A 13,277-nucleotide genomic window follows, 5' to 3' on the forward strand; every position below is an offset into this window, starting at 1 on the left:
TGTGTGAGCAGTTCGGTCACGAAAACTTTTTCAAGGTGCGTAAAGTTATTTAGTGGTTATTAAGTTGATTTCGTGGGTGTGATTGAAAACTATAATAATTAATAAGCAGAACAGTATCCGCGGTGAACATTATTCCGTACTTAGGTATATTACCAAAAATAGCTGCTGGGATTGCAGTCATCAGAGCTGAAGTTTTAGGAGTCAAACACGTGGCATTTTACTCTCGCGTTACATTTGCGGTAACCAGGAAAAAAGTAAGTAATTTTTAGTTTATGTTTTTCATCAATATTGTGCATTATTATTTGTTTAAAATGCAAGAACATGTTAATAGCAAATTTCTTTATTGCACTGGGTCAGTGACAACTTGCCTGCAAAATAAAGAAACGATATCGATACACAAAATGTTACGAAATGTGTTTGGCCGTGAACATACTGGCATGGCCTGCGCCGCGAAGACGTCTCACTCACCGTAGGCCAATGTACAGCTCTGCTTAGGGCTGTACATCCACACACGGCAAGTCGAATCGCCCTCTCGCAGCGCAAGCCGTGCCAGTATGTCCACGGCCTTAGTGTGCTGATAATAATTAAACAAATAAATTTCCCCAAAAAGTTTGTTTTTATGCTTTGATTGAATAATTTTTCTTAGAGTTAAAGTTGAATTTCATAATTCATAGTCCCCAATATTTATCGTGATTCGCAGATAAAAATATACCTACCGAGTATAAGAATCATTTACGAATTTATTCAGCAGACATTATTCGAAACCTTTTACACGTAATGTATTTTCGCGGATTTCAAGCTTTACGTCGTTTTTGTGCGAATTTCGAAGTTTACAAGCTTCTTTTACACGGATTGAAAAGTATAAAAGCGATGGTAAAAAATAGCACATGAAATTCATTGTATGAGTCGGTTTCATTTATAATGTTACTAACAAAACGAAACTTCAACTAGGTACATCATATGCGCATAAAGTATAAACAATCGGCTATGTAGTTTGTTTTTCCAGAAAAGCATAATTTTGTTTAGACGTGAGAGCTTTCTGATTCGTGCGGAACACTTTGGATTAGCGTGGAATGTATCGCATAATACTCCATGCACTTGAAAAAAACTGTTTTCATATCACTGAAATCCAACGTCTGCCATCATACAAAAGGTACTTCGCTGGAGGCTTAACAGCAAACCCATCCATGTTTGTTGATTCACAGTATTTTTTTTTGTTGTAACTATGTATTTTTTTTTGTAACTATGTAACTATGATTTGGTTCTATAACTTACTGAATTTTGTTCAGTATTCTTATTTCTACTGTAAACCAGTATTTTTTGATCAATTCACTTAAAACCAGTAATCGATTCAGCGATTTACGAAAATACAGCGAAATAATCAACTGAACATAAAACAGTAAATGCTTGTTGACATAAAATCAGCGAATGAATTAGAAGGTTTTTAAACATTAATAAATTCATTTGTTATTTATATTTGTATGTTCACGTCAACCTATTATAAGTGAAAACTTCGAACAGCTGTGTAGACACGGGAGCATAGTTAAGTTACTGATACCCTCATGATCAGTAATTATAAAATGTGCATAACTAGTTCGAGATATAGTCTCGGCTATATGGGTTATCATTGAATTATATCGATTATCATACGTTTATGGTGATTGATTAAATGCGGATAGATGATATGGACCATAGCTAAGCTATTGTTTTGGCTAGATGAAGTTAAAAGTTGATACCACGTGGACAGCTTGCTTCACCAGTAGAATATACTCTGCTTTGCTGAATGTACAGCAAATTTAATTGCTTATTCATCAACAAGTAGTATTTTGTTTTACTGTCACTTATGTAGATGAGCATTGCTGAATGAGCAGCAAGTTTTACTGCATAGATTGCTGGGAAAACAACACACCAAAAATGAGCAAAAGTTTGCTGCTTTCCAACAATAACAAATTTGGTGGCGTTGAAATAAAAAATATGGAGCGACATAGTGGCGATATCCGAGGATCTTTTCAAGCTCGTGTGTTGTTTTTACGCGAATTTCAGAATTCACGAAATTATTCATACTTGACTTAACATTTTACTTAGCTACAATCTCCTTTGTGTCTCTCAGGTAACATTGCGATGAGACCTAAAATAAATTTTCAAGCAATATGGCTTCAAGACTTGGATTTTAAATCATGGCTGCGGCAAGTGGACGGCAAACCGAACGTCGCATATTGCAATATATGCATACACGAGTTTTCGCTTAGCAATATGGGTAAGCAATCACTCAAAAGCCACATGAAGTCTAAAAAGCATACACAACGTACAACGGCTGGCAGCAGCGTATCCAAATATTTCAAACTGCAAACGCATATCACTCCGGCTACTTCTTCAAACCAATCAAAACCTGATAAACAACCTTCAGTAGCATCCACTGTTAAATATCATCTATCCTCTTCAGGGTCAATCGGGAAGTTTTTGGTTAAAGATAAGGTACTACAGCGGAAATTTAATGATACCTTGAAACTGTCATCAGTCATAAATCTATCCGGTCAGCTGCGAAAGATATATCAGTAATGAAGCTGATGTTCAGTGATAGCGAGATCGCCGAAAAGGTACAGCTGGGCCGTGATAAAATAACTTACTCAATTGTACACGGAATAGCACCATACTTCAAGTCAAATCTGATGAGAATACTGAATAATTGCGATTTCATTGTAATTGGGTTTGACGAATCCTTGAAAAAAATAAGCAAAAAACAGCAAATGGATTTAAACGTTCGGTTCTGGGATATGAATAAAAATCAGGTATGAACTAAACAATGTTTTCCGTGTGTGTGTCTGTGTGTGTTTGTGTGTGTGTGTGTGTGTGTGTGTGTCTGTGTGTGTATGTGTGTGTGTATGTGTGTGTGTCTGTGTGTGTGTGTGTGTGTCTGTGTGTGTGTGTGTGTTTGTGTGTGTGTGTGTGTGTGTGTGTGTGTGTGTGTGTGTGTCTGTGTGTGTGTATGTGTGTGTGTGTCTCTCTCTCTGTGTGTGTATGTGTGTGTGGGTGTCTGTGTGAGTGTGTGTCTGTGTGTGTGAACCATAAAAAAACCGAAATTCATCTTAAAGGTGACTTGCGTATACACCGAGGCTTACGCTTTTACGCGTTTTTTTACGCGCTGTGTACCTTCCGCGGTTAGATTATTTTACTAACCTAACACGTCCATAAATAATCCCAAAAACTCAGGTGGTTACCCGTTATTTGACGTCGGAATTTCTCGGCAGAAGCCGGGCTTTAGATTTGCTCGCAGCGTTTAAGAACGGAATTGGAGATATTCCCACTCACAAAGTATTACAAGTGTCGATGGACGAACCCAACACGAATTGGGCTTTATTACGAGAGCTGAAAGTAGAATATCAAAAAGACGACAAAAAGTTGGTTGATTTGGGCAGCTGCGGCCTCCACATTTTGCATGGTGCGTTTAAGGATGGTGTCAAAAGCACTAAGTGGGACGTCGACAAATTTTTGCGTGCCATCTATAATTTGTACAAAGATGTTCCCGCCAGGCGGGCCCTGTACACGCAGTATACAGGCAGCAGTGTTTTCCCCCTTAAGTTTTGTAGCCACAGGTGGCTAGAAAACGTTGAGGTTGCCCAAAGGGCCATTAATGTTGTTCAACACATGCGGAAGTTTGTTGAGAGCGTGAAAAAAGATAAAGTGGAACCATCGTCGAATTCTTTCAAAGAAGTTGTTGCTTCTTTAGCCGATCCTCTCTTGTGCGCCAAGCTTGCTTTCTTCAAGTCTGTAGCAGTTGAAGTAGAGCCGTTTCTGAAGGAGTTCCAAACGGACGATCCGATGGTACCATTCCTGTATGCTACACTCTGTCAAACATTAAGGAATATTATGGAATGTTTCATGAAGTTCGACCAGCTGAAAAATATTACAAAGGTATATTATTCATTATTACTTGACGTTTACCCAAGGTAACTATTCACCGCACATCTACTGTATTTTTACAATAGTGAGGCATACTACTGCGTATTACAATGATTGATAGCGATTTCGTTTTTTTTCCAAAATCTTACAGTTTCACTGAAATGCGATGAATTCCTGCCTCGGTATTGCTTATTATTTCCTTTTATTGCAAATATTTTGTTTTATAGTAACTCATTCGTTTTATCAAATTTGTAGGTCACTGCTGATGACGTAAAAGACAGCAAACATTACTTATCGTTGAACGATATCGTACTTGGTCTCGATACCAAAAAGGCACTTAGAACCATTGGTGATACTGTGAAAAGTAAGGATCTACTTCAATTTAGAACAGAATGTAGACAAATGTTAGTATCCATAATTTGCAAGATGCTCACTCGATCACCCTTGAGCTATCCAATGACCAAAGCTGCATCGTGCTTCGATCCAGCTATGATTTGTGCCGATCCGAATCTAGCAAAACGTCGCGCTGAAAAGGTGTTGTCTATACTGACTGATGCTGGAAGACTCACTGGACCTCTTGCGGATCGAGCATTGAAACAATTTCGATGCATCATTGCAGATAAAACAATTTTTGACCAGTCTGATAGAACAGACAATCGAGTGGATCATTTTTGGATCAGAATACTAGAGAAAAACAACGATGAACTGTCAACCGTCATTAAAATGGTTAGTTGTTTGTCACATGGGAATGCCAATGTTGAAAGAGGCTTCTCTATAAATGCTGAATGCTTGTTCGAAAACATGCATGATGAATCATTGGAAGCTAGACGACAAGTATATGACGCGGTTTGTTATGAAGGAGGAATAGAACAGGTTTCTGTAACGAAAGAGTTGATCCACAGTGTTCGAAATGCCCGTGCGCGCATCATGGAATATAAAGAGCGTTGTAAGAAGGAAAGTACTGATGCCGAGAGAGAAAAAATGCTAGAACGCCAGCGTACCGTTGAAGTTGAATTCTCAGAGAAAAAACGAAAGCAAATTTTAAGTGATGCGAGCAAAGAAGCTGCAAGTTTGGAAAAACAAATTAACCAACTGAAAAAATGATTACATACCGAATTTAGGTAAGTCATGTCATGTAATCTATTTTGCTGTTATCAATTCCCTCAATACAAATCACAATTTATCTATAAAAATATTTTTTTTAACGTGCTTTATCGCTCTTTTTCAGATATTTGATCAAGTTCACAGATTGATTCCTCAATGTATATCGCCACCCGTCATGAAAATCGTTATTTCATTCGTTTGGAGGACAACACTCAACATTATTAAGGTTGATTGTTTTAGTTTGTTCCGTCGCGAAAAAAATATAACAAAACATTTTTTTAGGACATAGGTATCCAGTGCACAGAAATAACTCATCACAGCAGAAACATCGCTTAAGAACGACAGTAACTAATTATTGGCAATCAGCAAACTACCAAACCAGTAACAACGTCTTGATCAACAACTTCGATGATTCCCTGTGCATATTTTTTATTCGTAAAATATTTGCATTTGATACTCAGTTGTGCAAAATAATTTTGATTCCGATGTCGAAAGAGAAAAATTACTAGGTCGCCAGTGTTCCGTTGAAATTAAATAGTTAAAGAAAAAACTTGAGCAAATTTCAAATGCTGCGAGTAAAGAAGCTGCAAATTTAGAAAAGCAAATCAAGCAACCTGAAAAATGATAACATACCGAATTTGGGTTTAATGTTTTTCACTGTTATTAATTTCTTCAATGCAAATCACAATTTATCTATAAAAACATTGTTTTATTTTAACGTGAATTATCGCTGTCTTTCAGGTAGATTGGTCAGTTCACAAATTCCTCAATGCATAACGTAACCCTTAATGATGGTCGTTAACTTATTGGGCTGGAAGAAAACACTCACCATTAATCAGGTTTATTTATTAGTTTGTTCTATCGCATAAAAATATAACATAATTTTTTTTTCAGAACATACGCTTCCAGTGCATAGAAATAGCTCATCACAGCAGAAAAATCGGTTCAGAACGACAGCTACTAACATTTAACTAATTATCGGCAGTCGGAAACGTCGTTATCAACGCTCTCCGATAGTTTTCTGTTCATGTTTTACATTTAAAAGATATTTGCAATCAATATTTAGCTATGAAAAATAATTTTGATTCTGATGTCGAAAGAGAAAAATTACTAGGTCGCCAGTGTTCCGTTGAAGTAAAATCGTTAGAGAAAAAACTGGAGCAAATTTCAAATGCTGCGAGTAAAGAAGCAGCAAATTTAGAAAAGCAAATCAAGCAACCTGAAAAATGATAACATACCGAATTTGGGTAACTCATGTCATGTTCAATGTTTTTTACTGTTATTAATTTCTTCAATGCAAATCACAATTTATCTATAAAAACATTGTTTTATTTCAACGTGAATTATCGCTGTCTTTCAGGTAGATTGGTCAGTTCACAAATTCCTCGATGCATATCGTAACCCTTAATGATGGTTGTTAACTTATTGGGCTGGAAGAAAACATTCAACGTAAATCAGGTTGACTTATACAATTTTTTTTCAGCACATACGCTTCCAGTGCACAGAAATAGCTCATCAATCGGTTCAGAACGATAGCTACTAGCATTCAACTAATTATTGGCAATCAGCAAACTATCGAATCCAGTAGAAACGTCATTATCAACAACTTCGATAATTTTCTGTGCATATTTTTCATACGAAAGATATTTGCAATTAATATTCAGCTATGCAAAATAATTTTGTGGTGAAGAAATCACGTAGCAGGGAGAGCAGAACGAAACTATGTGAAGAAATTTCCGAGTGAAGGTGTCGGCTGTATGTAGGAAATTATAAGCCGCCATGCATGCCACACCGTATGCATTGCCACGAATCAACGGTATGTCAAACAGGTTAACAATATAATATATCATTTAGTTTCTCATAATCAAGCATAATCTATTTTTTTAATCTCACCAAACTGGATACGTTTTTCAAAATAAAAGAGATTATTTAAGATTTGTAATAGCAAAAGCTAAATCTTTTTCTTTTTAGTTATTTATTTATTTATTTCGTCAATCATAGTAGACTACATCTTAAAAACTATTGCTAACATCACAAATATAGTTATGTAATTCTAGTGTTCAATATTTTTCTAAGAGCATTTCGTGACATCGTTAAATCAATAACTTCACAATATTTATTGTAAAGACTCATCATACTATTAACTGGCCCGGCCATGGCATATTCTGTTCTATAAGAATTTAATACGAAAATTTTTCGCGTTCTTAATGAGCGTGTAGGAGCATAAAAGTTGAGTTTTCCAAGCAAATTTTCCGAACTTATGCGTTGTGAAACTAAATCGTTGACAAGAGTTACCGAAGCAATTTCTCTTCTTTTTTCAAGCTTTTCTATATTAATAAGCATGCAACGCGATTCATAACAAGGGAGAGGAAATGAATTCCAACCTAGTTTTCTTAGTGCATATAACAAAAACTGTTTTTGTACGGATTCGATTCTATTGGAATGGACGTCTTGATAAGGCGACCAAACAACACTACAGTATTCTAAAATAGATCTAACATATGTAACAAAGAGAGTTTTTATAGTGTACGGGTCTACGAAATGATAACTGACCCTTTTTATAAAACTTAGCATACTGTTGGCTCTATTGATGATCGTATTGTAGTGATCAATGAATGTTAACTTAGAATCCATAATTACTCCTAAATCTCTAATTTGATAACACCTTTCTACAACTTGATGTGCAAGAGTGCAACTGGCATGTTCAGGATTTCTTTTTCTTGTGTAGGATATAATATTACATTTTTTTACGTTGAGATCAAGAAGACTTTTTTTACACCAAATGTAGAAAATGTCAACCTCTTGTTGGAATTGTTGGATGTCTGATTTGTGTTTTATTTCCATGTACAGTTTCATGTCATCGGCATATATCAATACTTTGAGACGATTCAACACAAGGGTAACGTCATTAACAAATAAAATGAAGAGCAAAGGGCCTAAATGGGAGCCTTGTGGAACTCCAGATGTCACTTTTACTGGTACAGAAAGGTGTCCCTTAAACCTAACCGTTTGTGTCCTGTTCGTCAAATAAGATTCAATCCATTTAAGTAGGCCTGACTCAAATCCCAGTTTTTTTAATTTGAACATAAGCATGGAAATATCTACTCTGTCAAAAGCTTTACTAAAATCCGTGTATAGAGTTTCCACGAAGTTGCCTCTGTCCATAGACGCAAGAGAGAAATCAACAAATTCAAGTAAGTTGGTAGCCGTAGACCTCCCTTTGTAAAAACCATGTTGGTTACACGTTATGCGATTCTTTACCTGATTAAATATTTTTTGGTTTACGATAGCTTCAAAAAGTTTAGGAATACATGATATTATTGCAATGCCACGATAATTTTTGATGTCAGATCTCTTACCTGACTTGAAAATCGGTATAAGAAAAGATTTTTTCCAGACTGATGGAAACTGTCCGGACGTAAGGGATAAGTTGAAAAGCCAAAACAAGGGTTTTACGAAGGCAGGAGCAAGATTTTTCATGAGTGAGGGTGGAATTCCATCTGGACCTGGTCCTTTTGAAGCGTCCAGTTCTTTTAGTGTTGCGAGGATTTCTTGAACAGTTATTTGCTTAATAGATACGTTATTTATTTGTTCATGCAAGTGCGAGAAATACTCAAAGTCCCTGACTTCGTCGCTATTTTTATAAACGGTTTGAAAAAAACTCGCAAACTTGTTGCAGATTTGCTTTGAGTCAGTACTGGCAAAGTCTTCGTATTGCATGCGAGATGGGAAGTTATTAGACTTCATTTTATAGTTTGCAAATTTAAAAAACTGTTTTGGGTCTGATTTAATGTTATTTTCCACCCTTGTGTTGTAGTTCTCATACGCAATAGATATTTTAGTATTCAGTTCATCACAAATGTTCAAATATTTGTCCAAATTTCTTTGGTCTTTAAATTTTTTGTGAGTTTTATAAGCTTTTTGTTTCCTATTCTTTAAATTTTTGATTTCTCTGGTGAACCAAATGGGATCTTTTGAGCTAACCGTTTTCTTTTTTGATTTTGGTACAGTTGAGTCTAGAACACTATACAGTGATGATAAAAAATTATCAACCGCTTTGTTCATATCTATTTCATTTTTTAGAAGTGATTGCCAGTCGATGTCAGTTAATTTACGATTGATTAGTTCAAAGTTTGCTTTAGTGAAGTCATATTTATATTCAGGCTCATGATCAGAGGGTCGTGATCTCTCGGTATCAATCATTAGCGAGTACTCAATTGCAGTATGAAATTTTTCATTTTTCCATAGGGGATATTCTGCTTTGTCAACACTAAAATCTTCCGTGCAATTGGTGAATAAAAAGTCTAAAAAACAGTTTTGCTCATTCCGGATTGAGTTTACCTGATTTAATCCAAGTTGACTAAAACCGTCAAAAATAAATTGCAGAGTTTCGTTTTCTCCTACTACAGGAAGTAAAAGCGATTCATTATCATCGTTTACAATAAAATCAGCATCATTTTGATTGAAATCTCCATATATATGAATTTTTGAGTTAGTGTGGGACTCATCATTCACTAATTCTACCGTCCTTAAAAATTTTTCATATGATTGCTTTTTGGCAAAGTGGGGTGGAAAGTAAACAGATACGAAAATATGGATTTCACCCTTCAACAGAACTTTAACCCAGACATCTTCAAATTCGGCATGTTTCTGGGTTATGATTTGCTCAGAATCATGCTGAACCCCAACAGCCACAAGCACTCCTCCACCTGATTTCTTATCAGATAGTGATAAATCACGATCGCTCCTGAACACATTAAAGGAACTGTTGAAAACTTCTTCACTTTTAATATCTTCGTTCCAGTTCGTTTCCGTTGCTAAGATGATTGAGTATGAACATCCACTTATTCTGTTATTAATGTGATTAATTTTGAGTGCACTGCGCATCCTGTTGAAATTCTGAGCATAAATCAAAACTTCATTGACTACTGGCGTTGTTTTTTCTTTCTCTGAGCGTCACTGATTTTGAGAACACGAATGCTTACAATAACATCCATCACACGGGAAACTTGCTGATCTGAAATTATTGTTATTGTTATAGTTGTGGCTGCCAGCCAAATGGTAAGGACACGATACAGCTGAAGAGGTCGCGGGAGTCGTTAAGTTGAGCGGGCTCGTTGAAACGGTAGGCATGAAGGATGATTGTGACTCATTATTCGCTGGGTACGGATTAAGTATTTCGCCTCGTTGAAAAGAGATATGCTGGAGATTAGGTGGGGGTCGAGAAAATTTATCCTTCGCTGCAGCAAGAAGCACACGGTCTGGTGGTAGTTGGTTGTAGTAGCTGTTGTTAAGATTCCTGTTAAGATTGAGGTAACGATTCGGGATTTGATTGTTGTTATTATTGATGCTGTTATTGTTGTTGTTGGAGTTGTTAATGTTGCGGTTGTTGTAGATGTTATTATTGCGATTGAAGTTATTATTGTTGCGGTTCTGGTGGTTGTTGTTGCTGCGGTTGTTGTAGATGTTATTGTTGTGATTGTAGTTGTTATTGTTGCGGTTCTGGTGGTTGTTATTGCTGCGGTGGTTGTAGATGTTATTGTTGCGATTGTAATTGTCATTGTTGTTCAGGTGGTTGTTATTGTTGCGGTTGTTGTAATTGTTACCATTGCGGTTGTTGTTGTTAGTATTGTTGTTGTAAGCCTGTTGTCGTCGATTCCTCCTTCTTCTGGCTGCATCTGCATTCTTCAACTGTACCAAACGACGCCTTTTACGTTCATCATAATCTGTCCAATCCGCTTTCCAAACTTTTTTTGAACCTAGAAACCGCCAACCTGAATTATTGGCATTATCCAAATTAAGTTCTGTTGCCAAACTTGGAAGTGAAACAGGTGAAGCTATTGGGGGAGTGGCAACACTCGCTGACTTAGATCTTAGTTCTTCGATGCAGGATGACAGAGTTTTAAGCTCATCTACAATGTTTATCTCTAACGGATTGGTTTGTATTGTACAGCTGGTTGCTGTTTCTACAAACAGCTGTCCTAACTGAGAAAGTTCGTTATTTATGCTGGTCAGCGATTCCGTTAATTCGTTCCGAAGTTCGTTCTTGAATTCCGAAAAAGCAATGTTAACGAGCTGCGTCAGGTGATTTTTAAGTGTAGGCATAACACCAGCCACACTGTTGGCTTTGATGTTTGACGTTAGCGCTTGGTTTATTTGTATAAGTGACTTGTCGATACCCTCTAGAGTTTCTGGAATTGTGCTTGGTTGTTCGAGTTGGGTCACAAGTCGATGAATCACCTCTGTATTATCATCAATCAATTTCGTCAGCTTGTTCTGCTGTTTGGTCAACTTGTTCAATTCAAACGATGCCGTTACTAAAAGTTGGCAGGAATCGCAGCACGGTAGCAGAAATGCAGTTGGATCTACGGCTGGTTTATCTTGTTTGTCTTTTTTAACGATACGCAGAGAACTTCTGCTTTTAGCAACTACTTCGGGGGGGCACGATACTCCCACACAGGAGGCATGGAATTTTCGATTACACCCTCCAACACACGACCAGAACACTTCGGCACCGGAGTCTTTCGCGCAGACTTCGCAAATTTGATTCATTTTTACCGACACAAAAACACAACAAGCAAAATGAAAACTAAGCGAAAAACAATAATTTGATTTAAATTCGCGCGTGGATAGGAGCTAACAACAAACACGTCCAACTTGGTTGACGACTGACAAACGAGTTATGTGATGTAGGTGTGAAAATCGTTACCTGATTCAATTTAAAACAAATTTTAAGTGATGCGAGTAAAAAAGCTGCAAGTTTAAAAGGATATCAACCAACTGAAAAAAAATGATAACATATCGAATTCGGGGAAGTCTGATGCTGTTGTTAGTTCCTCCAATGCAAATCACAATCACAATTTATCTATAAAAATATTGTTTTATTTCAACGTGAATTATCGCTCTCTTTCAGATATATTGGTCAGTTCACAGATTTCTTGATGCATATCGTCACCCGTCATGACAATCGTTATTTTATTCGTTTGAAGGACAACTCTCAACATTAATCAGGTAGATTGTTTTAGTTTGTTCCATCATGAAAAAAAAATATAACGTAACATTTTTTTAGAACATGCGCTTCCAGTTCACAGAAATAGCTCATCACAGCAGACTAATCGGTTCAGAACGACAGCTACTAGCATTCAACTAATTATCGGCAATCAGCAATCTATCAAATCCACTAGAAACGTCATCAACAAATTCGATGTTTTCTGTGCATATTTTTCATACGAAAGGTATTTGCAATTAATATTCAGTTATGCAGAATAATTTTGTAGTGAAGAAATCACGTAGCAAGGAGAGCAGAACGAAACTATGTGAACAAATTTCGAGTGAAGGTTTTGGCTGTATGTAGGAAATTATTACATGTCATACAGTATACATTGCCACGAATCAACGGTATGTCAATTAGGTTAACAATATAATATGTTATTTATTTTTTTAACTAATTAAACATAATCCCTTTTTTAATCTTACTAACCTGGATACTTTTCTCAAAATAAGTGAAATTATTCAAGATTTGTAATTGCAAAAGCAAAGCTAAACTGCTTTAATTACTTGTGGGAGTTTTAGCATGAACCTATGAGAATCTTTTTCTTTTTAGTTTTGCGAAGTAGGTGTCTTCAGCTGAATCAATTTAAAACAAATTTGAACAGTCAGGGGAAAAAAATTTAAACATCAGGGAAAATCAGGGAATATCAGCGAATTTTTTTTTGGAAATTGAGTTGCCACCCTGAGGTCAGCCACCTGTTGAGAGCCAGCATATCCCGAAGAAATCGCAGGTTTCATCAGAAGAAGAGTTCCATGGATTCGAGTTGGACGATAATCCCGAAAGACCAAATTCAAGCCAAGGAAACCATCAACCAAGCCGTCAACGTAGACCAATCAAGAGACCAGCAAAATTTGATAACTATCACATGTAATTTCTTATTTTGAAACAAGGGGAGATGTGGTACCCGAGTGGGGCCCTGAGATATTGTTGTAACGTTTGGAATTGGGAATATGGTCCTGCACTGTTAGATTTAGAAGCTAACGAACGCAGAGTGCAGAAATAAAGTTTTTTGTAAAAGTTGTAGTCGTCTTATTAATTTATAGAAAGGGAATTCACAGATAACACAGTTCCACTGAAATAGGTAAAAACTAATATTGACTGCGGTACTATTTTGCAAATGTTAAGTTATTCAGTTTTTTGTATCAGTTCTCATGTAAGTTTTCACCACCTCCTAAATAAACCTACGAAAATTTTTTACATACGTAGTAGTTATGTTCGTTTC

At 36.4% G+C, this 13,277-nt stretch overlaps 1 protein-coding gene across 1 annotated transcript; it reads left to right on the forward strand.

Moving 5' to 3' along the window:
• Positions 1 to 1,350: 1,350 nt before the first annotated feature.
• LOC129717866 (uncharacterized) lies at positions 1,351 to 13,067 on the forward strand. The gene is made up of 7 exons (XM_055668097.1): positions 1,351 to 3,912; positions 4,156 to 5,021; positions 5,129 to 5,230; positions 5,287 to 5,843; positions 5,899 to 6,820; positions 11,685 to 12,015; positions 12,074 to 13,067. Exons 1-2 carry the CDS (start codon positions 3,328 to 3,330, stop codon positions 5,002 to 5,004), a joined length of 1,434 nt encoding a protein of 477 aa, XP_055524072.1. The 5' UTR covers positions 1,351 to 3,327; the 3' UTR covers positions 5,005 to 5,021; positions 5,129 to 5,230; positions 5,287 to 5,843; positions 5,899 to 6,820; positions 11,685 to 12,015; positions 12,074 to 13,067.
• Positions 13,068 to 13,277: the final 210 nt, after the last annotated feature.

The sequence above is a fragment of the Wyeomyia smithii genome, chromosome 1, assembly GCF_029784165.1.
Source record: "Wyeomyia smithii strain HCP4-BCI-WySm-NY-G18 chromosome 1, ASM2978416v1, whole genome shotgun sequence".
NCBI classification, from domain to species: Eukaryota; Metazoa; Arthropoda; class Insecta; order Diptera; family Culicidae; genus Wyeomyia; species Wyeomyia smithii.

Bases quoted from the DNA above. Each gene is read 5' to 3' on its own strand.
- LOC129717866 (XM_055668097.1), top strand. From the start codon at position 3,328: ATGGACGAACCCAACACGAATTGGGCTTTATTACGAGAGCTGAAAGTA. The intron at 3,913-4,155 runs GTATATTATTCA...TCAAATTTGTAG, and splicing joins AGCTGAAAAATATTACAAAG to GTCACTGCTGATGACGTAAA.